We start from the raw sequence: 23,417 nt of genomic DNA on the forward strand, positions 1-23,417 counted from the left end.
TAGCATGGGCCTGTTTATTTTAAGAATTATGGCAAGGAACTTTTTAAGAGCAGATAAGATGAAAAACATTTTCACAACACTAAGGATTTATTGCATTAATTTGTAACATTATATACATCAGCCCTGTGGAATATATTGTCAGTGCCTAAGCAACCTGCAGTTAGAATCTTTTTCTCATAATAAAATTTTCTATACGGCAAAATCATTATTATTATTATTATTATTATTATTATTATTATTATTATTATTATTATTATTATTATTATTATTATTAATCTCATTATTTCCCCACGCTGAATTCAAGGGGGAAAGTGAAATGCTGTGATGTCATTTAGCTAGCATGATTGATATTAACCTAGCTAAAAGAGAGAAATGTATCACTTCAGGCCTTACACAAAAAAGCTATTTTCTTGAGGAAGAATAGCTCATTGATGTGGGCAACAACTGCAGAATTTGTTCTTGCCCCCTTGCCAACAAGAAAGCTAATGAATGAAGGGATTGAGAATAAATAAGTAGCATTACAGGACCTGTGAAATGTGTCAGTGTCTAATATTAACATATTTGAGAAGCTTTCAGGTTTTATACATGGCCCATCACATTGAATCTTATACTTAGCTTTTAACAAACCCCTGTGTTTACTAACACACTTCTTTTAATTTTATTCACAGGTCATCTCTGTATCTTAAAACTTTCGTGTTACTTGATAAATTGTGCTAAAGATTTTTAAATAATTCCATTGTGCAAAAATACAAAAACCTGCTTGAAATTCTTCTTGACTTCCTACATGTGACCTTTAAATGTATTTTCTTTCTTTAGTAGCAGAACAGAATTTTTCTGCTAAACCCAAGGAAGACCTCCTCTTTGTGTTTAAGCCTAGCAATAAAACCTAACAGCTGAGTTTTGAAATTTTCCATCAAAGTATGTAATTACCATTGGAAATACTATACAGCTGTTTAAAATAATCATTAAGAATCCATTAAATCCAGGAAGTTATATATATGTATAGTATGTATGTATGTATGTATGTATGTATGTATGTATGTATGTATATATAGGAGTCTACGAAATACCATGCAAAATCTGCCCAGCAATATACATAGGACAAACAAACAGGAGAATAAATGCACGCATCACAGAACACAAAAATGCAGTAAGAAAAAAAGAAAAAACTTCTTCCCTTTTCCAGCACCTTAAAGCTACAGGACACGAAATCAACTTTGAAGGAGCCAGGTTAATCTCCAAAACAGAACACCTCCACAAGAGAATAATCATGGAAGCCATCGAAATAGAGAAACACCCCCACAGCATGAACAAACGTGATGATACCTCCCGCCTACCAAACATCTGGAAACCAGCCCTAGCCAACAAACGAACACCACCCACCACCCAAGCCGTTAAAATACAAAACAACAATGCACACACAACCTGCACCAATCAGCACCTATCTACCAATCATGATACAACCACACAACCAATCATTCCACTTACTGAAACAAAGCCAGCACCCCATCCCCTCCCACCAAGACTTACAGAAAGACGGCAGCTCCGATCACATTTTAAGCCCACAGCTTGAAGATGGCAGGTGTGATCCTGCCGAAACGTTGCAAAGACAATCTCAACCTTACACGGGAAAAGACCCGAATACAACAAAACCAGCATATATATATATATATACATACACACACACACACACACATATATATATATATATACTCACTTTTGTTGGAATTTAACAAAATACTTTCCCAGGTCAAGTATATCCAAGTATATCGGTCTTTCGCATTCTTCATGAAGTTGTGCAAGATTTGAATCTCTGAGAAAAACTTCAAAAGTTGCTAAAATATTTTCATCAGAAATTTTAAAGATTAAAATTTAACCATGGGCATTCTCCAATTTGTTTATGATTTACATTAATTGATGCTAAAATCACAGTTCTTTAAAATCTTGTTCAAATGAGTTTGAAAACTGGCCACGGTTTCAAGGAAATTGAAGTTGAGAAACCTTGGGATATATAAGGTGTGGTTTTAGCTTGTTTCCTCAGACAGTAATTTGCATGACAAAAGGTTATATCATTTTTACAATATATACAAGACTTTTATTCTTTGTAAGTAATCAGAGTTATGCCCCTCACTCAAGGGAGGGCTTCAAAAATTTCAGCAACGGGTTCTCTGCTTGGTTGCTGGGTGGGCGTGGCCTAGTCGGCCTCCTGCATCACGACGGGGAGTGGAGGTTGTCTCCTTCCCCAGGCTCCGGGCCCACTTCCAGCATTCCGGAACTTCCAGGAGGCCCGTTTGTTCCCCCTTTCCGGGCCTCCACGTGGGTCCTACACTTACCCCGCATCCAAAATGGGCCGCGTGGAGACTCCTGGGAGGGGTGGGTGGGCAGGGCGGGGTCAGCCAGGGGTGGGATTTGGAGGTTTTCCGAACCGGCCATAACGTTAGCTATGGGTTCTCCCAAGCCCTGGTGAACCTGTAGCATCCTACCCCTGTCCTCACTGGACTGAACTCAGACCTTGTCAAATTTATTCCCAGTGAAATTGATGGAACAATTCCATTCATTCATATGAATCAAACCCAGCCTGTAACACTGAACATTTGGGATAATAGCAGCATAAAGGGAAAACTTAAATGCAGCATGATAGGTAACATGCTATATCCTAAGCCAGTGATGGCGAACCTATGGCACGCGTGCCACAAGTGGCACGCAGAGCCATTTGTCAGGGCACGCGAGGCGCTGCCCTGTCAGCTGACCAGCGCGCATGTGTGCGCTGGCCAGCTGAGTTCACCTTTTTAAAAGCTATTTTTCGCCTTCCCCAGGCTCCAGAGGCTTTATAGGAGCCTGGGGAGGGCGAAAAGAGCCTCCCCCGCCCCCCCGGAGGCTTCAGGGACCGTCCGGGTTGCTCGGAGGGTCGTTTTAAGCGTTCCGAAGGCTTCAGGGACCGTCCGGAGGCTTCCCTGACGCCTTCGGAGTGCTTAAAACCACCCTCCGAGCAACTTCCGGTTTGCTCGGAGGGTGGTTTTAAGCGCTCCGAAGGCTTCAGGGACCGTCTGAGGCTTCCCTGATGCCTTCGGAGCGCTTAAAACCACCCTCCGAGCACCCCAGAGTCACTTCCGGTTTGCTCGGAGGGTAGTTTTAAGCGCTCCGAAGGCTTCAGGGACGGTCCCTGAAGCCTCCGGGAGGTCGGGGGAGGCTCTTTTTGCCCTCCCCAGGCTCCTATAAAGCCCCTGGAGCCTGGGGAGGGCGAAAAAAGCATGTAAAAATGGTGGGGTCGCGCGTTGTGCGCGCATGCACACTGGGGGGGGTCGCGCGTTGCATTATGGGTGTGGCACGCCTGCACTCAACCCCCCTGCGCTCCCCCCACTTGTGGCACGCGAGCCAAAAAAGGTTCGCCATCACTGTCCTAAGCTAAGGCAACTTCCTCCTTTAATCATGGTAGAAGTTCATTAGTTTGTTTTTGTTTGTTTTAGTTGTATTAATCTGCTAGTATAATGGGAGTGGTGTTTCTATTGAGAGCTTTCTTTGCAATCACTATGCAATGGTTAGGCTTACAGAACATGGATATTGAATTAACCAGTTTTTCTGGATGTGCACAGTACATTGGACCATAAAAAAACTTGATAATCTTATAGAATGCTAAACCATAAACAGCTAACCAAGTTTTAAACCAACCACACTTGATGTGTGAATGTAATTATTAACTGACCTGATTGAACTTTAATGCAATATATGAGATTATTTGACAGAAGCATATTGTCACAAATTCCCACACAAGGGGTTGATATTATCCATACATATGTGGAGAGAGCCTACATGTTTTTCCTTAGCTTATTCTATGTTTTGGAATAACACTCTGAAGAGTCCTTTGAGTTTGGGAGTACAGAGGTGGCAGAAAATATATTCTATGAATCTACAGTAGGACAACATATCCTGGCTACAATACACATTTTCTGGGATTGCCTAGAACTGTTTTGAGAGGTCCACTGAGCAGTCAGTAGGCAGATTTCTTGAAATAAGGGTTTTCCTCTGACTTCTGAATCATTTTCCTGTCTTCTGTATCTTGGCTTTGGGCTGTTCACAAGCTCTTCTGGCAAAATTTATGGTGCTCTACAGGCCAGGTTCTGCTTATTGAAACTCCCACGGAAGTCAAAAAGTCAACCCAAGGAATAAAAGTCTTGATCCTTATAGGGTAACATCTGTGAGACTTCTCACTTTAAGAGAGGGGGTAGAGTCAACAGAGATTAATGCAACACCTTTGCAGAGCAACCAGGAACCAGTTTTCTGAAATCTGATTTGATGCATAATTTTGTATTCTCTTGTTTCTCCACCTCCTTTTGAAATGCCAGTGTAGATTTTCCACCCCTATTTGGCTGCTTCCGTAATGGTCTGAATTGCAAAGGAAGAGCAAACTAAAGTCTTATCCCCTCCATGCTGCATTATCAGTATCTTCTTTAATTTTTCTTCCTCTATATCTATCTCTCCTCTCGCTTTATCTTTCACATACATGCACGTACACAAACATTTTTAAGAAAATTCCTTTCGCCACCTATTGTGGGGATATGAATGAAAAAGATCAGCACATGAACGTTAAAGAGCAGCCATCTCATCTCACTTATTTGCATCAACTGAAAACGAGCATGCAATGAATCAAATGCTTCTAAATTCAATCTACGAAATTATGATGAACTCATTATTCTGTTGATAAAGGCTGAAATCCTCAAATCGAGTCAATTGCAGCCAATTTCTTGGTTTTGGTTTGGTTTTGGGGGTTTTTTTGAGCAAAAGAAAGAACTGACAATGATTTCCTTCTCCAGCATAAAGAATGCTTCCATGGATCGGATTTTTTAAAGTGAGGTTAATTTGACTGAGATGACTACGTTTGACCAGCCTGGATGGCAAATTGCACTTTGGGCCATTGTCTACTTATTGATAATCACAGCATCAATTGTTGGCAATGCCATCGTCGTTTGGATTATCCTGTCCCATCGACGAATGAGAACAGTCACCAACTATTTTATTGTGAATTTGGCTCTTTCCAATCTGCTTATGAGTGCCCTAAACACAGTTTTTAATTTTATTTATGCCTGTCATAATGTCTGGTATTTTGACGAGGGATTCTGCCGTTTTCATAATTTTGTTCCTGTTACTGCAATGTTTGTCAGCATTTATACCATGACCGCTGTCTCTGCAGAGAGGTGAGAAAAGTGATGGTGAAAGGTTTACCATTGGAGTTAAAAACAACAACTATAAATCTACTAGTGGGTGTTCAGTTGTAATAACTATCGATATATAATTGCAGGAAATAGTTGCTGTTAGAATATGAATAACTACATGAACATGGAAGAATACGAAGACTAACCTGAATATGTAAAAGCTTGCATATTTAGAAATTTTGAGTAGCGATTCTGTAGTAAAGAGTTAATTCTAGATTATTGTGCCACATTTACCTGGTCATAAATCTCATGGAACTGAAGAATATTTACTTCTTGTAGACTTGCGTAAAACTAACTTTATCTAATCCTAAATTGTAAGTAGACATTCCTTATCTACCGCTATGTACATTTTGTGCTGTTTTGTTTTATAAGATCCACTTTCTGTGACCGTCTTACAAAAACGTGCTTGCCAGTTTTACATAATTTGTTCAGATTCTGCTGGTTAGGACATCAAGAGAATTATGACCTACCTCACAACTGCTGGTAACAATTCATTCCTTTCTGGTATTCCACTAAACATTACTCAAATGTTGTTTCACATTTCCAAAGGGATCTCTTTATTAGCCTTTTGCAATAGATTTCTTAGTCTTTGTTAGTAATCAACGAACTTTAAATACTTTGTTTGTACTTTAAGACCATATAAGACTCTTGACGTTTCTCCAGCTCTGTCCTTGGCTAGAATCTTGCTTTTATAAAGAGAGAGTGTGTACTAACATTTCCCAAGTATCAATATTCTGACCAAAACAAGCTACTGTATTTTTCAGAGTATAAAACACTCCGAAGTATAAGACGCACCTAGCTTTTGGGGAGGAAAATAAAGGGTAACAAACAGCAAACAGTACACACAATATAAACTGTTTGTAGTGTAACATTTCAGACTCTACTTGTACAGATCCTGTTAAAATTGATGTGCTTTCTGGAAGTATTCTCTGTTATTTAAAAGAAGATACAATAGCATTGGGTCTCTTCAGATCAAGCATTTATTTTAAAAAACTTCTTCATCTTGTTAAGCTGTCTAGAACAATAATAAAGCAGTCTTTAAAAAATAAGTCTAATAATTTGAACATTATATAGGTATTTATAGTTATTGACTTACTTCCTAGCAGCAAGCAGCCTGATTAGCACAAGAAAAAAAATCTGCCTCTGCCTCCCAGGAATTTGTCTAGTGGAGCAAACAGCAAGTTTCACTTTCAATTTCACCTTGGGCCTCCCGATCATCAGCTGTTTCAGGCTGCAGGGATTGCTATAGCCTATTGCAGCCTCCGCAAGCCAAATTTTCCCCATTTTCTGTCAGGAGGTAAATTGCTGGGAGGCAGAGGCCAAAGGGTGGGGGCCGGTGGGTGGGTGGGGCTACATTCAGTGTATAAGATGCACCCAAACTTTCACCCTCTTTTAGGGAGGAAAAGGTGTGTCTTATACTCCGAAAAATACAATATATGCTTATGTACGGGGTGTCCACAGTGAATGGGAAAGTCAAGAAATCAAAATGGCAGCCAAGACTGTAACATCAAAGTCCTCCTCCTTTTTGGCATGCCACCATCCTGACTTTTTTTTATCCTCCCCCAAAATGCTCTTGCTTGTGTGGAAAACAAAACACACATCAAAACTCTGCCTTAATGGGTCAGCAGAAGGAGACCCAAGTCTTCTAGAGACTTCAGATTTCTAGAAGAAACTGAGATGCCTTCCTTGCAGTTTTTGTTTTATTTATTTATTTATTTTTCAAAATTTATAGACCGCCCCCTCTCCCCGAAGGGACTCAGGGCGGTGTACAGGCATCTCATTAAAAACAGGTACAAAAGATAAATACCCTTAAATATATTCCCTTAAAAGCAAATTAAACCTAAATTCAACTGTACAGAATAATTAAAGTTAAAATCAACTAAAACGCATACCCCTAAAAATTTAACAGTACAGACTTGAGGGACTAAAATTGGTATTAGGCCAGGCCAGCTAAATTGAACAGGTTAATATGTTAATATCCTTAAGCTGACAGAAAATCAAGTAGGCTTAATTTGCATTGCCCCAATGCTTAAATTGTATTCTGCCACAGTAACAATGGGGCTGAATTACCCTTAAGCCACTCCAAGTTTCTTATACAAAAAGATGGGCAGCATATAAATTTGATTAATAAATAAATCATTAACAATTCAATGCTGAACAGAGGTGGTGCCCAGGATCATTGTTCTTTGTGCATGCGCACACACTACTAAACAACATGAACAGCGACCAGGGAACTGGTTTGGGGCGTGGCCAGCCTGCCAGTTCTGTGACCCAGGCCTAAATGCCACTACCAGTTCAGCCGAAGTGGGCCGAACTGGAAGCAACCCACTTCTGCTAAAGTGCTTGCGCACAGTGCTGAAAATGGAGCATTTAGAAGTTTAGCTGATTACCTTCCAAGTCAGCAACGGTAAGTAAAACAGCTGGGGGGAGGGAATCAGTTCTGCTGTGCGATTGAAATGAGCTAGAAAGCAGGAAATAAAGGACAGAATAGGGCGTGGGTGGGTGGACGGGGCCAACGGATCATCGGCACTACGGGTTCACCCGAACCAGTCTGAACCGGCTGAATACTGCCTCTGGTATAATCTCTCTGCTCCATTATTACCACTGTGTCTTGCTTTGTTTGAACCAGTGGGAAAATGAAAACCAACTTAAATTTTGATTGGTTCAAACCCACCAATCAACTTTTTGCCTTTCAGTTATTTTCTTCTACTACTTTGCTGAGCTGCAAATGTGTTCATGCATAGGCAACTTGATATTTGCAAAGAAAGTTCACAAAATATAATTAAATGCTAGTGATTTACAACCCCTGTCTCCAAACAACCCATTCCAATTATTTGTCTGCTATAATGACATTTATAATCAGAGCAAACTAATGGAAGGAGAAAAGTGTGTAAATTTCAGTTAATCTTCAACAAGGAGAGGGAGACAAAAGTAAGTTTATCCTTCTTGATGATGGAGTAATATTTTGTTTCCCAGTTCATTGAATTAACTTTCTAGAGATGCTAAAAGTTACAAAGTTGTGGAAACCTGAGAGCAGTAGTGAAATTCAATTTTTTTTACTACCGGTTCTGTGGGTATGGCTTGGTGGGTGTGGCAGGGGAAGGATACTGCAAAATCCCCATTCCCTCCCCAATCCAGGGGGAAGGATATTACAAAATCTCAGTTCCCACACTACTCTGGGATCAGCCAGAGGTGGTATTTGCTGGTTCTCCGGACTACTCAAAATTTACGCTACCGGTTCTTCTGTTGAATTTCATCCCTGCATGAGAGCCAGGGAAATTGGAAGTGATTGGACTTCTACTTTTTACAAATCTAAAAAAAAGCATGACAGAGAAGATCAGACAAAACTTGGGCATAACCTAACTTGTTTGGCATGGAATCTGAAGTTAACAAAACTCAGTAATCCATTGCCTCAGAAAGTCTTGCTCATCTGTAAATTAAGATAAAGTCTTCTTCAAGTCAAACTCATTTCATTAACAACTCTATAGAGTTTTCCTGGCCAGAGTATAGTAAATTTTCTCCCAAAATGTTTTATCAATGATGATAACTGCCACTTACTGAGATTGTATATCTATACCAAATCAATCATGAAAATGTAATAGCTATAGGAAGTCCCTCTGACTAACTACTGTGTGATTCCTATTATCTTCATCATCTTAAGACATTTCATTCTATTTCCTTATCTGCGTTTATGTCTTGCAAATCAAATATTAGATTTTTTTTTTTGTTATTTTAATTTTGTGTTACATCTATGGTCAAATCCAGCTACTGGTATATTAGATGCATGTCCCTGGAGCAGGGGTGGGTTCCTGCCAGTTCTAACCTCTTCTATAGAAGAGGTTTCACAAATCTACAGTGTTGTTTAGAACCAGTTCCAGCTCCCTCCCCCCGCCCCGTCCGCACATCATCAAGATGAAGAGCGAGAGGAGGAATTCTGGGAGTTGAAGTCCACAAGTCTTAAAGCTGTCAAGTTTGAACACCCCTGGGTTTTTTTTTTCTAAAGAGTTAGGGGTGCAAGGCTCTTGTAACTTAACAGCTTTAAGACTTGCCTGCTTCAAATGCCAGTTTCTGAGCCAATATTTTTGTTGCTAAGCAAGAGCGTTGGTGAGTTTCACCACATTTTACAAGTTGACCACGCCCACCCAGTCACATTACAGCCAAGCCAATTCCCACCCGGTCACATGGCTGGCAAGCCATTCCCACAAAGCAGGCCACACCTACAGAAGAGGTTCTAAAAAATTTTGAAACCCACCACTGCCCTGTAGGAATATAATCATAGTTTCTTTTTCATGATAGGTTTTTTTTAACTTATTAGCTACCCAGAATCCCCGAAGTTGCAAGGCAGCCTTATGCATAAACCTGTATACAGGAGAACTCATTTTAATGGCTGGAGCATCAATTAAGAAAGTCAATCAGAAACTAGGATGTCATTAAATTTTATATTGTTTATGTGAAATGATACAAATTATATCATGTATGTCAGTGTATGCAATTAATGCTATAATGCAAATTATATAAATTGCAAGAGAAATTTGTTCCTCTGCGTGGAAAATCTATTGAATCAGTAAAAGTTTTTATTGTATGGTCTATTCTAAACAGGCAGAAGGTACAAATTAAATTGCTTTTCTCCTTTTTGGAAAAAAATACATCAAAGATGTTTATTCAACTTGTTCAGAAACTTATTTTACTGATGTGGAACTGACAAGACCTGTTCTTCTGAATCAGTTGTAACCTCTGAATAAAAAAAAACCCCAAATGTAACAAAATTAAACCATGAAAAATTGCTCCTGAGTTTCTCAGATGGTAGTATTTTATCATAGTACAATTTGATATCAAAACATACTAGCCTCAAATGCTAAGCAAAGGTGCATACTGTAGACCCTTTCCTATGCATTCATTTAATAAAAAACAATTTTATCCTAGTCTAGCTGATAACCTGACATTGCCCAGGTATTTATTTATAGGGGGAAATTGTCCAGACCAAACGTAATTTCTAATGTTGGATTTTCCCCCTTACCAGAGGAGCCCCCTTGTGGAGTACTGTGAAGCCATTATCATGGCAACTCCACTGCGTTGTACAGTAGAAGCCATTTTACAACAGTAGAGTAGAATCTATTTTGAGGCACAACATGCTGTATCTTAACAGAACACACATACACACCTGAGGGATGTTAGGGGTGTCTTACCCCCACAGTATTTGTTTCCAGAGAGTAAGTCATCTGTGTACCAAGTTTGGTTGAAATTGCTTGACGCATTCCAGAATTATGCTGGAACATACACACACACAGCCATATCATAACTTAAAATATAAATAAAACTGTGTTAATTTTAAAAACCAACAAACATATGAAAAAGATCTGAAAGCAACATTGCAATAGTGCTTGTGCCACAGTACAAAGGCCCAGGGTAGTGGGGGGAGTGTTAGATACTTGCTTTAACTTCAGTGGTGTTGTTACCGTTAAGCCTGTGTGTGCCTATCCATTACCAATCTAATAGGGAGGATGAGCAGAGACACGCAGCTAGTTGTAAATGCAGACAAGTCCGAATTTGAGTTTGAACATGACGTCAGGAGCATGTAAAGGTCCCAAATTTATGGACCAGTCCTACGTCCTTTTTTTCAACACTGTTATAACTTCGAATGGTTGCTAAACGAATGGACCTTAAAAAAGGACTCGCTGTATATCTAGATGTGTCCTCTGCTTTGCCACACTTCTAACTCTTATATTGTATGAGTCACTTTTAAGTAATTTTCACTGGTCTTTGCTGATATTGATCGCTTTACCTTGAAACACACACACACACACACATACTGCTGGTGTGTGTAAAGAGTGCTCTCCTCCCAAGTAGGTCAGAGAGCAATCAGCAGTTAAAGATGCCAAAGTGCCAGTAACTGGGAAGTTACTGGCACTTTTGAAGGCCATAGAAGGCCACCACAGGGGATATTTTGCTTTTCAAACTGCTGTTGCAACCTTTTTCACAAAAAGAGGTGAGCTAAGTTTATCCTCCTTGCATAAGTTTATAAACATGAGTCAGATTTCATTACAATTAAATGTAGCTATTGTCAGGGTCCCAAGCAAGAAAGAAGACTCTGAGACTTGAGTTTTCTCAAAGTTCCTAACAGTTCCATTTTATTGGAGATATCATATTGGCACATCTGGGAAAACCCGAATCTGAAAGCTTCCAGGTTTTCCCCATCCAAATGAAAGCCCAAGTCCCTGCCCAGCACCCACATGTCCATCACATGGTCCAATCAGGCACCATCCCAATTGGAGATGCCTCCCAGTCACACCCCTCCAGGTGCATGTGCTTGACTCTCTGAGAAAGGAATGTTATTTAGACTATATATCTCCCATAGTCCATATAATCCCCCCTCCCAGTAAATTGTGGCAGGCCTGAAGGCCCAAAGCAAAAGATGGCTTCCAGGCCTGACAACCATTTGTTTTCTGCAATGACAGATAATCTTTGGTTTACGAGCCCAATTCAGTCGAAAAAAATTTATTGCTAAGTGAGACATTAGTTAAGTGAATTTTGCCCCATTTTAAAACCTTTCTTGCCACAGTTATCACTGGAATCACTGCAGTGGTTAAGTTAGTAACATGGTTGTTAAGTGAATCTGGCTTCCCCATTGTCTTTGCTTGTCAGAAGGTCGCAAAAGCGGATCACATGACCCCAGGACACTGCAACCGTCACAATTATGAGTTAGTTGCCAAGCATCTGAATTTTGATCATATGACCATAGGGAGGGTCATAAGTGTAAAAAACGGTAATACGTTACTTTTTTCAAATGTTTACTAAATGAACTGTTGTAAGTCGAGGACTACCTGTAGTAAGATCAGGACCAAGTTCATCTATTAAGTTTTTGCTTTTTGTGCATTTGGTGGGAGGGGGGGCTGAAAAACATTGTCAGGAAAAATACTTGTCATCCCTAAACATTTGTTGATGCTCTATTGTATGAAACCTAGAGATCTTTTCACAAAAATAAAATAAAGGGATGGGATGAGATGAGATAGGGAAGGGAAGGAAAGGAGAGGAAAGGAAAGAAGAAAGGAAAGAGGAAAGGAAAGAAGAAAGGAAAGGAGAAAGGAAAATAAAGGAAAGAGGAGAGGAAAGAAAAAGGAAAGGAAAGAAGAAAGGAAAGGTGAAAGAAAGGAAAGGAAAAAGAAAAGGAAAGGAGAAAGGAAAATAAAGGAAATTGGAAAGGAAAGAGGAAAGGAAAGAAGAAAGGAAAGTGAAAGGAAAGAGGAAAGGAAAGGAAAGGAGAAAGAAAAGGAGAAAGGAAAGGAAAGAAAGTGAAAGGAAAGGAGAAAGGAAAGGAAAGGAAAGAAGAAAGAAAAAGGAAAGAGGAAAGGAAAGAAGAAAGGAAAGGAAAAAGGAAAGGAAATGAAAAAGAAAAGAAGAAAAGAAAAAACACTAAGTAGGAGCATATAATTTGCATACTATTTGATTTGGCTAAATGAAAATTTAAAAAGTCTTTAAAATTGATCACAAAGGCAAATCAGTATATTCTTCAGCTATTTTCTATGTGCATGAATTGCCCAGGGCAGAAAAACAGCCTAAGTTTTATTTCTCAAGGGATTCTAGATTAGCTATACAGATGCAGAAAAATGAATTTGGAAGGCCCAGTGTTGCCAAAAATGATACGTTCTCATGGCTGCACTAAAATCATAACATGGATGTACACAGCAGCTCATTGCCCTCCAAGCAAAGTATAAATTAGACGTCTGATATGACAGTTAAAAACAGGTGTGAGATAGAAAGCTTTTCAACATGCAGCATTCAGCTGCAAGGGATAAGATTGGACGGTCCTTAACGGGAAAAAGGAGAGTGACTCATAACATTTCCAGAACTAAATACATAAATCAGAGTCAAATAATGTCATCGTTGCCTATTTCTGTTAGAAAAATGGAAGGAAAAGTGATCCTGTAAAAATTGCCCTTTAATTTTTGTCTTCTATCTCGCAGAAATTAGAGTTTCGGTAAAGTAATGTGTCATTTTAAAGAACAGGATGAGGAAGAATTACAGAGGACCTTGCCTTGGGATTTATATCTGCATAATTCAAGATTGTTGTGTAGAAAGTTAGCATCATCCCTCTCCCAGAAGAACGAAATGTTTTGAGAACTATTAAAAGGACAGAATATTGCATTTCCCTGGATGATAAAAGAAGAAACATGTTTTAAAGATGGAAAGCAGCTCCCTGCCCCCAGCAGATATTGGTGCCCATTAAGAAAGACTGGGCCAGCCTATCTATAAGACAAAAGACCTCCAGCTCCAGGGTGATGGATTGAGACATTATCCTCCAGGTCATAATAGGATTAACCCATCTAGCAGCAGAGCTCACCACATTGCACAACAAGCCCCTTCATTGCATCAGTCCAAACTGCAACCACTCTTAGCTCCGACAAACATGACCCTTGGGAATCTGACAACAGCCAATAGAATACACGTTCTTGCACAGGAACAGGAAGTTCAAGTGCAAAACCCAAGAGAAGGTATAAAAGCCACCCACTCTCAACTCCATGTGGTCAGCTGCCCAGAACCATGTGCTTGGTGGTTCACCATTAAACCATCTTTCCAATCAGCCTCCATGTTTCCAGTGTCTTTCTCCCGGCTGGAACTGAATCAGATGGATATTTCTTCCTACAGTTGGTAGCAATATGCTAGGGAGATGGACAGAAGAGATGGACTGTTCTATATTGTTTTAACAAGGCGAGTTGAGATAATCAAGGAAACATATTGGCACATAGAGCACTAAAGAGAGTATACATTATGGCCCTCGGAACCTGACGTGCAAAATCATGGCTTTGCATCTCGCAATATTTTTATTTCATTTCATTTTTTTGCATTTTACAAATTGCGTATGTTGGGATATATATTTTGAAATAATTGTGGGGCAAAGATCCTTAAATGTTTAATTGCATGCACTAAGGGCCTCTTTCAATTTTTTGGGACCAGAGGAATGGCAATCTGCTTTCTAGCATTTTAAAGATGCTCATGATGAGCAGGGTTGGAGCAGCTGCTGATGGGGCAGATTTCCCTTTCTTTTTCTGTCATCTATATTCTTCCTTTTTTCCCACTTTTGAGATCCCTGTCAATGTTCCAAGTAATACACCCATAGCAAACAGAACTCCGAGGCAGGTAGTTTCCTCAAAGAATAGTTTTAATGGATGTGTCATATTGGCACAGGCTGGTGAAAACCGACTGAATATTCCCATGGTTTTCACCTAATTAAAAGTAAAGGTTTTTTCCTTCCCCAATCAGTCACATGGATCAATCAAGGTACCATCTAGTTGCCTAGTAACTTTACTCCTCCTCTCTCCAGCCACCTGTGGGAATGTCCTTGGTTCCCAGGAGAAAACATTTTGTTTTGGCTACAAAACCCCAGCTATCTCTATTCCCCCCTCCCTATCCCCCAGCTGCAGTGTGGCAACACTGAAGCCTCAAAATGCCCTTGGTCAGATCAGCGTCAGGGTTGACAATCCCTTTGCTAACCTAGGAAAGGTGTTAGGGAAGGCCCATATTGCTCTAGATAAGTTAGAAGGCATTAACTGTATATAACCTGTTAGGTTTACAGGAAGCTAGGTTGACATTTTCTACAAATTGATGTAGAAACAATGACTTTGTCTCAACTATAACCCTCTCAGTATAGTTGTTCAATGGAAAAATCCATTCCTTCTGATTCTTCCCTGTTTCTTTCAGGTACATGGCAATCATTCACCCTTTCAAGCAAAAACTTTCTGCAGCGAACACAAAAGAGATCATAGGAATAATCTGGCTGGTGGCTTGTGCACTAGCTTTTACGCAGTTCTTTTATGCGCAAGTCATCTGTTAGATTGGGTAATGGATAGGCACACACAGGCTTCACGGTAACAACAGCTCTTTATTAAGTACAACAAGTGAGAACAATCCAGCGAAGTTTGAGTCGGACAGCAGCCCTTTTATAGGAAGCTGTCAGACCCCTCAACCAATAGGATTAAATCTCTGTTCCCGCCGGAACAGAGGACCTTGGTGGAAACCACTGTAATTAGAACAAGTATCTAATACCCCTCCCCTCTTGGATGGAACAATCCTACTTGTTACGTAGTCACGCAGGTAGGCGGGCTTTTGGGTAGCTCTGCCTGACCTGCGCAGTTCAGTAGGAGGGGTTTCCTTGGACAGGTCGGATGGACCTGTTTGCTCCGCAGCTCCGCTTGGTGAAAACTCCTGGAACCTTTCACAGGCCGCGGCTGGAACTTCTAGCGCCGGTTCACTCGGAGCTCGCTGCGGGCCTCCAACATAACCAGATAAGTTTCCCAATACCCTCGGGCTTGAGCTGGCCATGGAAGGAGTGAGTGTTTGCTCCGTTTGGGTAGGGCTTTGGCTAACTCATGCAGGAGTTACCTCTGGTTGTCTAAGAGTGGAGTTGGAGAGACGGCCACAGAGTTGGTCAATATGCCTTCTCCAATTCCTACCGTCCTCGAGCTCTAGGAGGTAAGAGCGAGGGCCAGTGATGCCTATCACTGTGGCAGGAATCCACAGAGTTCCCCTGGCGTAGTTGTGGGCGTATACCGAATCCCCTACACTAAATGTCCGAATCTAGCTTTTGGAGTCTGGGGGTTATGAGGCAGAATAATTGGGGTGTAGCCGGTCTAAGTGGGACCTTAGCCGGCGACCCATGAGAAGCTCGGATGGGCTTCTCCCTGTAGTGACACTGGGTGTGATGTGCTGAATTAGCAAATAGTGATCAACCGGTGCTTGCCAATCTCCCGGGCCCATCCTAGAGAGGGCCACTTTTGCAGCTCTCACCATTCTCTCCGCCTGACCATTGGAGGCTGGATGGAATGGCACGACCAGGGCATGCCTGATTCCCTGAGCTGCTAGGAAAGTCTCAAATTGCATGGCCATGAATTGGGGCCCGTTGTCAGAGATCAAGACGTCAGGCAGGCCGTGCATGGAGAAAAGTCTCCGTAGCACCTTGATGACCGCTTCTGCCATAGTGGAGGTCATCAGGACTACCTCTAACCATTTCAAGTATGCGTCCACAATGTCTGGCCATGAACTGGGCCAGCAAAGTCAATGTGCACCCTAGACCATGGTGCTTGAGGTCACTCCCACTCCTTAGCGGGTGCCTCTGGGGGAGTCTGGACTCCTGGCACGGTGTGCAGGTAGCCACCCATTCTTCGATCTCCCTGTCCATGTTAGGCCACCACATGTAACTCCTAGCCAAAGACTTCATCCTGACAATTCCAGGATGCCCTACGTGTAAAGCCTCTAATACTGCAATGCATAGTTTGGGTGGAACAATGACCCAGTCCCCCCATAGTAAACAGCCATTAACAACCGATAACTCATCACGTTTGGCAAAATACATTTTGAAATCAGCCCCAACAGGCCCCTTGGGCCGCCCCCTCCACACCCAGTTCAAAATTTGCTTGATGGTGGAGTCCTTTGCAGAGTGACGGGCAAAGTCACTGGACAAGACAGGGCCAGTCTCAAGGCAGTCAATGAGGAGGACGGCGTCTCGGGGGTAGGGTCAGTGAGAAATTCCGGCAGTGGGCAGCAGCTTAATTCCATCAGTGTGCCCCAAAGGGGAACCTGGTCGGTGGATGAGGCGGTAGGAATAGGCAGCTAAGAAGATGGTCCACCTGGTCATGTGAGGTGATAATGACACTGGAGTAGGTCAGTCCCCAGCCAGTAAGCCCAACAATGGTTTGTGGTCCATAACCAGTTCGAAATTCCAGCCATATAGATACTCATGGAACCTCTTTACTCCAGCCACTGCAGCCAAAGCCTCACAATCCAGCTGGCTGTAGTTCTGCTCTGTGGCGGACAAGGTCCTGGAGTAAAATGCAATAGGGGCTTCGGTTCAATTGGGCATGTGGTGCCTGAGGACGCCACCAACGCCGAATGGGGAAGCGTCACAGGTCAGCATCAACGGCAGGGTCTGGCTGTATTGTACTAGAAAGGAGTTCGCCGACAGGAGTCGTTTTACTCCTGTTGGCAGCCTCGGCTTTGCCCCATGGCCACTTGGCATTCTTAGCCAGGAGACGGTGTAAGGGCTCAGCAACGGTGGCTTTCTGTTTGAGAAAGACGCTGTAGAAATTAAGGAGCATGAGGAATGCCTGCAGTTCAGTTTGATTGTGAGGTGTGGGGGCGTCCTGAATATCTTTAATTTTTTGTGTGGTTGGGTGAATCCCGGAACCATCGATTAGGTACCCTAGGAATTCAACCCTTGGCATGTTAATTTGGCATTTCTCTTTTTTGAGAAGGAGGCCTTTGCCTCTAATTCGAGCCAAGACTGTTCGTACATGTTTCAAAAGTTGTGCCTCATTTGCAGCCAATACCAAGATGTTGTCGAAATAGGGGACGACTCCAGAAATTCCCTGCAAAAGCCATTGCATGACGCTTTGGAACAGTCCAGGGGCGATACAAACCCGAATTGCAGGTGGTGACATTTGAATACGCCCCTGTGTGTCACAATGGTTTGGGCCTCCGCTGTAGCGCCATCTACAGGCAATTGTTGGTATGCCTGCACCATGTCCAATTTAGCAAAATATTTTCTGGGGCCTAATGAATGAAGGAGGTGCTGTACAATGGGTACAGGGTAGGTGCTTTGTTGTAGCACTTTCTTTATTGTGCACTTGTAGTCTGCACGGATGCGGACAGATCCATCAGATTTGACAGGTGTCACTATAGGGGTCTCCCAGCGTGCGTGATCGACCAGCTCTAGGATTCCCTGGCCTACGAGCTTGTTAATTTCCCTGTCAATTTTGGGGCAGAGAGCAAAAGATACTCTCCTGAGTTTTAGCTTTATTGGGGCTATGTTGGGGTCCAAACTAAAGGAAATTGGAGTCCCCACATACTTACCCAGACCAGTGCCAAAGACATCCTCGAAGTCCTTAAAAATGGCTTCAGTACTGTTGTCTTTCAAGGTGTTGATACCTGTCACCTCTAGGCCCAGGGCTTGGAACCAATCTAGCCCTAGGATCCTCTGCAGGTTGCCACTGACCATTGTCACTGGGAGTTTCCCGCTGAAGTGCTTGAACTTCACCTGGAAGGTGCCTTGGCCCATGATGGGGACCCGGTTTCCCTGGTAATCGCGTAGGCGGATGTCAGGGGTGTGAAGATGCTGCTTCTTTAGGCTAGGGATAGCCTGCTTTAGGGTAGACCACGGCATGATGGTCATTGATGACCCGGTGTCGGTCTTCATCTCACATGGAGTGACCTTGATGAGGATTGTGACCTTCAGCTTTTTGGGCCACCGGGTGCGGACTTGGCCAATTGACGTGTGGTAGGTGACTCCATTGTCGCCATTTGAGCGCCATGGTGGCTTCTGCCAGGTCCCTTGATTGGGCCTCTGTTGGCAGTTTGGTGTGCTTCTAGGCTGCCAGGCAGTGGCAGGGAATTCGCTCTGGCACACCTTGGTGATGTGCCCCTTTCACTCGCAGCACTGGCAAGTTGTGTCGCGGAAATGGCAAACCAATCTGGCATGGTCTCCTCCAGATCTAGCATAAGGCAGGAGATGGGTTTGAATTTGCACGCCGGCTGGGCGTGGCTACTGCGCGTGTGGCAGCTGTCATCTTCCTCGCCTTCTGAGCTCTCAGGCTCTCCAGCCTTGTGATGTACGCGTGTTCTCTTTTTCGCGTCTTGTTGAACGCTTTGGCGCTGCAGAGTCTCGGTAGATTTGACAGCTGATTCGGATGCCCTGGTCTCGTCCAGTGCGATCTGCAGAGTGAAGTTAGATTTAGCGATTAACCTCCTCTGTAAGGTAATGTCCCGCACACCGCAAATAATGCGGTCCAGAATTAGCTCGTCCAGGTCTCAGAATTCGCAGTACATTGCAGCCTTGCAAAGCACTGCAACATACTCATTAATCGACTCGCCCTGTTTCTGGTTCCTGATGTTAAACTCATGCCGGCGAACGTGCTTGGATGGCTTGGGGGCATAAAGGGTCCTCAGCGTTTTCTGGAGCATGGACCAGACGACTGATTGGAGCGGTGTTGGCTCAGAGAGGTCTTTCGCCATCTCAAACACTTCCCGACCACAGTATCCGAGGAACATGTTCTTCTTGCGGCCTTCAGAAAGGCCCATGAGGTCGTTTGCCTTGAGGAAGCAGTCAAATTGTAGCATGTACAAGTCCCAGTGCTTGGTGACTTGGTCATAAGGAGTCGGTGGGGTGTGCATGGCCATTTTGTGTTCAGAGGGCATTTTGAGTTTGCCACTCAAAAATGGCTACTCAAAACGCCCTGAGCTCCGGGCTGGATGTACTTGCTGGATTGCTACACTCTTTTTGGTTCCCCTAGTTGCCTTCCAATCCCATCCTCATCGCCAGTGTTAGATTGGGTAATGGATAGGCACACACAGGTTTAACGGTAACAATAGCTCTTTATTAAGTACAACAAGTGAGAACAATCCAGCAAAGGTTGAGTTTGACAGCAGCCCTTTTATAGGGAGCTGTCAGACCCTTCAACCAATGGGATTAAACCTCTGTTCCTGCCAGAACAGAGGACCTTGGTGGAAACCACTGTAGTTAGAACAAGTATCTAACATCATCAATGATCACGGACTGGCCAAATGTGCTGTGAGCTGACCACACAGCCAAAGACAGCAGCTTACGTAAGTCTCCCACGTAGACTGAAGTGAGAAATGTGCAGAATTTTGACAAATCTAATGCAAGCAAAGAGGAGGAACACAAATGCCAAATGATTGACAGCTCTGCCTTACATCTGGTTTCAGAATGGTCAGGTAATAAGTCCTTTGCCTTTTTACAGGTCTACTGCAGTGATGACTAACCTTTTTGTCATCACATGCCGAAAGCATGCGCTAACACACACGACAGCGCATGTGAACCCATAGTGCAATGCACACACAACATGCCCTCCCATGCACTGCCCCCTGCACATGCGTGTGCGACTCCCCTGTGCCCCATTTTTGGCCTAGTAGGCCTTCCTGCAGCCTCCTGGGACCAAAAAAGTACTGCAGGGGAGCGTTGCAGCCCCCTGTGCAACTGCCGCCGATTCACATGTGACCCACACACACCCCTGAGCATGCGCACACATCTCCCACATGCGCCCCACCCAGTGGTGGGTTTCAAAAAATTTTAGAACCTCTTCTGTAGATGTGGCCTGCTTTGTGGGAGTGGCTTGCTGGCCATGTGACCGGATGGAAGTGGCTTGGCAGTCATGTGACTGGATGGGCATGGCCAACTTGTAAAATGTGGTGAAACTCACTTAACAACACTCTTGCTTAGCAACCAAAATGTTGGCTCAGAAACTCTGGCATTTGAAGCACGCAAGTCTTAAAGCTGTCAGGTTACAAGACCCTTGTATCCCTAATCCTTTAGAAAAAAACCCCAGGGGTGTTCAAACTTGACAGCTTTAAGACTTGTGGATTCAACTCCCAGAATTCCTCCTCCAGTCATGTTGGCTCAGGAACTCTGGCATTGAAGTGTGCAAGTCTTAAAGCCGTCAAGTTACAAGACCCTTGCACCCCTAACCCTTTAGAAAAAAAAAAACCAGGGGTATTCAAACTTGACAGCTTTAAGACTTTAAGGTTTAGATAGGACTCTTAGAGGCAGGCGAGGCGACTGGTGAGCCAGCCAATCAGTGAGCGGCAGGCGGGGCAAGTGTGGTGCGGACGGGCGGGGGAGGGAGCTGAAACTGGTTCTAAACAGCACAGTAGATTTGTGGAACCTCTTCTATAGAAGAGATTAGAACTGGCAGGAACCCATCCCTGGCCACGCCCTACGCACATGCGCAGAAGTGACCCGAAAATCAGCTGGCTGGTAGGAGGTATGTGCACATGCACAGTGCAGTTGAGCTGAGGTAACGGCTTGCGTGCCTGCAGAGAGGGCTCTGCCTGCCACCTGTGGCACGTGTGCCATAGGTTCGCCATTACTAGTCTACTGTATCATGTTTGCACTTACATAGAAGGATGATAGATCATAGATGGAAAAATACTGCAGATTCTCTTCAACAGACAAAATAATTGTTTTTATCTTCATTAGAATGTGACATTCCAGGATCAGGAATCCTCCCCCCAAAAAAGTGAAGCACTTGGGATTCAGACAAAGCCTCAAATTTTTATCTAACCACACTTTAGAACAGAGGTGCCCAACTTTGTCAACTTTGTGGACATCAGTTCCCTGACTGGGGAATTCTGGGAGTTGAAGTCCACACATCTTAAAGTTGCCAAGGTTGGACACCCCTGCTTTAGAAGTTCTGAATCCCACTTTAAGACAAGGAGGGAAAATACATTTTGTGGAAGAGTATGCCTGATGTTTTTGAAAATTCACCTATATATATATAGCCACCCTCCAAGAAAATAATTATGCTTGGCAACATTGGGGAAAGTGGAAAAGGGAGAAGAAAAATTGATGGACAGCATTAAAAAAATACTGGAATCTCCTTGAAAAAGTGATGAATTATATAAGTCAAGACAAGCATTTGCCCATAGAGATTTTGGAGGGATGGGAATGGGTTTATAAAGCCACCAACTCAAATAATGTGAGTAGGTAGTGCACAGCAAAAACAAAAACTACCCTTCCTCAAACAAGCCATTATTAATCATTTTTTTAAAAACTACCATATATATATGTATGTGTTGTGGCCCAGCCGGTGCCGCTGCCACCAGACTCCGACAGCGAGGTGTCCTCTGAGTCGGCTCAAGAGGAGGTGGGGGACCCTGGACAGGGTTCCGACGCTGAGCAGGGCGCAGAGAGGCTGGTTGGCCACCAGGGGGCGCCTGAGGCATGGAGCAGTGGTGAAAGCCAAAGGAAGGGGGCTCCTGATGTCATGCCTTGGAGCAGTGGAGAGGAGTCACAGGACAGTGAGTCAGACAGCAGTGAGCTATTAGATGCTCGTTACCGACGTGCTACCCGGCGTAAGGAGCAATTGAGCAATTACCGGAGATAATGGCTCTCAGCTGCTGATCATTAGACTCCTCTCCAGACTATAAAGGGACTGCTTGTGGACACACCCTTTGCAGGAATCAACTGATCATTGGAGTTGGAGAAGCTCAGATCTGTGTCCTACTTTGGCAGGCTGGATTGCTGCTAAAGGTTTTACCTGGATTACTGTCAATCTGTTCCCTGGACCTTGGCTGCTAAGGTGATTATCTGGAGCTTGGTAGCTGGATTGCTGCCAAGGGGTGTCGCTGTAGCTGGATTGCTGCCCAGAGTGCTATCTTGACCTTGGCAGGCTGGATTGCTGCCAAGGTGGAACCTGTATGTCAATAAACATCTTTGAAGAGACTTTGTGTCGGAGTGTCTTGGTATACAAGAGGAGGGGGTCAGAACAGATTGATTCCTGCCCCAAACAAAACTCCATTAAGTTGCAATGGAGCAACTACAAGCTGAGATGGCCCAGTTGGCTCAACTGATTGCTTTGCTGGCTGGTCAGGTCTCTCAGCTCCAGGGGCTTGCAAACCCCCTCCAGCCAAGGAGGAAATGTCCAGTGGCTACACCAGACAAGTTTGATGGCAAACAAGCAATGTTTGCAGCGTTCCTGGGCCAATGCCAGCTGTTTATCAGCTTGAGAGCGGAGGACTTTCCCACTGACCGGACGAAGGTGGGATTTATCATCAGCTTGCTCTCAGGCACAGCAGCGAGGTGGGCCACTCCATTGCTCGCCCAACCGAGCCCCCTGCTGGACGATTTTCAGGGTTTTTGTAACCATCTCCGGCTGATGTTTGAAGATCCCATTAAGGGGGAAACAGCCACCAGACTCCTGAAAGTGTTGCACCAGGGGCGTGGTTCTTTGCAGGATTATGTCAGCGAATTCCGGCTGCTTAGTCAGGACTCTGCTTGGAATGAGCCAGCCCTTATGGACACTTTCCAGGACGGCCTATCAGATGGCCTGCAGGACGAGCTTGTGAGGGTGGACAGGCCTCCAACGTTCGACGCGTTGGTTCATTTGTGCCTCCGGATAGACGCCCGGCTGCAGAGGCGGAGGCCTCGCCGCGTGTCCCAGGAGACCAGTAGGGTGCCGGTCCCTCACGAGACTGCAGTTGCACGGGAGGAGCCCATGGAGTTGGGTGCCGCCAAACCCCGCTTGTTGCTCACGGAGATGGACAGACGGCGTGCAGGGGGGTTGTGTTTCTACTGTGGGGATTTTGGACACTTGGCTTTGGTTTGCCCCAAAAAGGGTAGGGGGGCTGTGCGGACTGCGGCCTCCCCTCAGCAACGTGTCGGGAAACGGGCGGGGCCCAATCTGAGGGAGACTTCGGGTCGGG

General features: G+C 43.8%; 1 protein-coding gene across 1 annotated transcript in view; it reads left to right on the forward strand.

Annotated features, from left to right (window-relative positions):
* Positions 1–4,866: 4,866 nt before the first annotated feature.
* TACR2 (tachykinin receptor 2) overlaps positions 4,867–23,417 on the forward strand; it is a gene marked incomplete at both ends in the record, with an annotated part of 37,484 nt that continues 18,933 nt past the window's right edge. The window contains 3 exon segments of the mRNA XM_081954103.1: positions 4,867–5,192; positions 14,907–15,033; positions 15,036–15,073. Of these exon segments, the coding sequence (XP_081810229.1) occupies positions 4,867–5,192; positions 14,907–15,033; positions 15,036–15,073 (491 nt within the window).

This window comes from Natrix helvetica, assembly GCF_964273705.1.
Source record: "Natrix helvetica genome assembly, chromosome: 5".
Classification (NCBI taxonomy): domain Eukaryota; kingdom Metazoa; phylum Chordata; class Lepidosauria; order Squamata; family Natricidae; genus Natrix; species Natrix helvetica.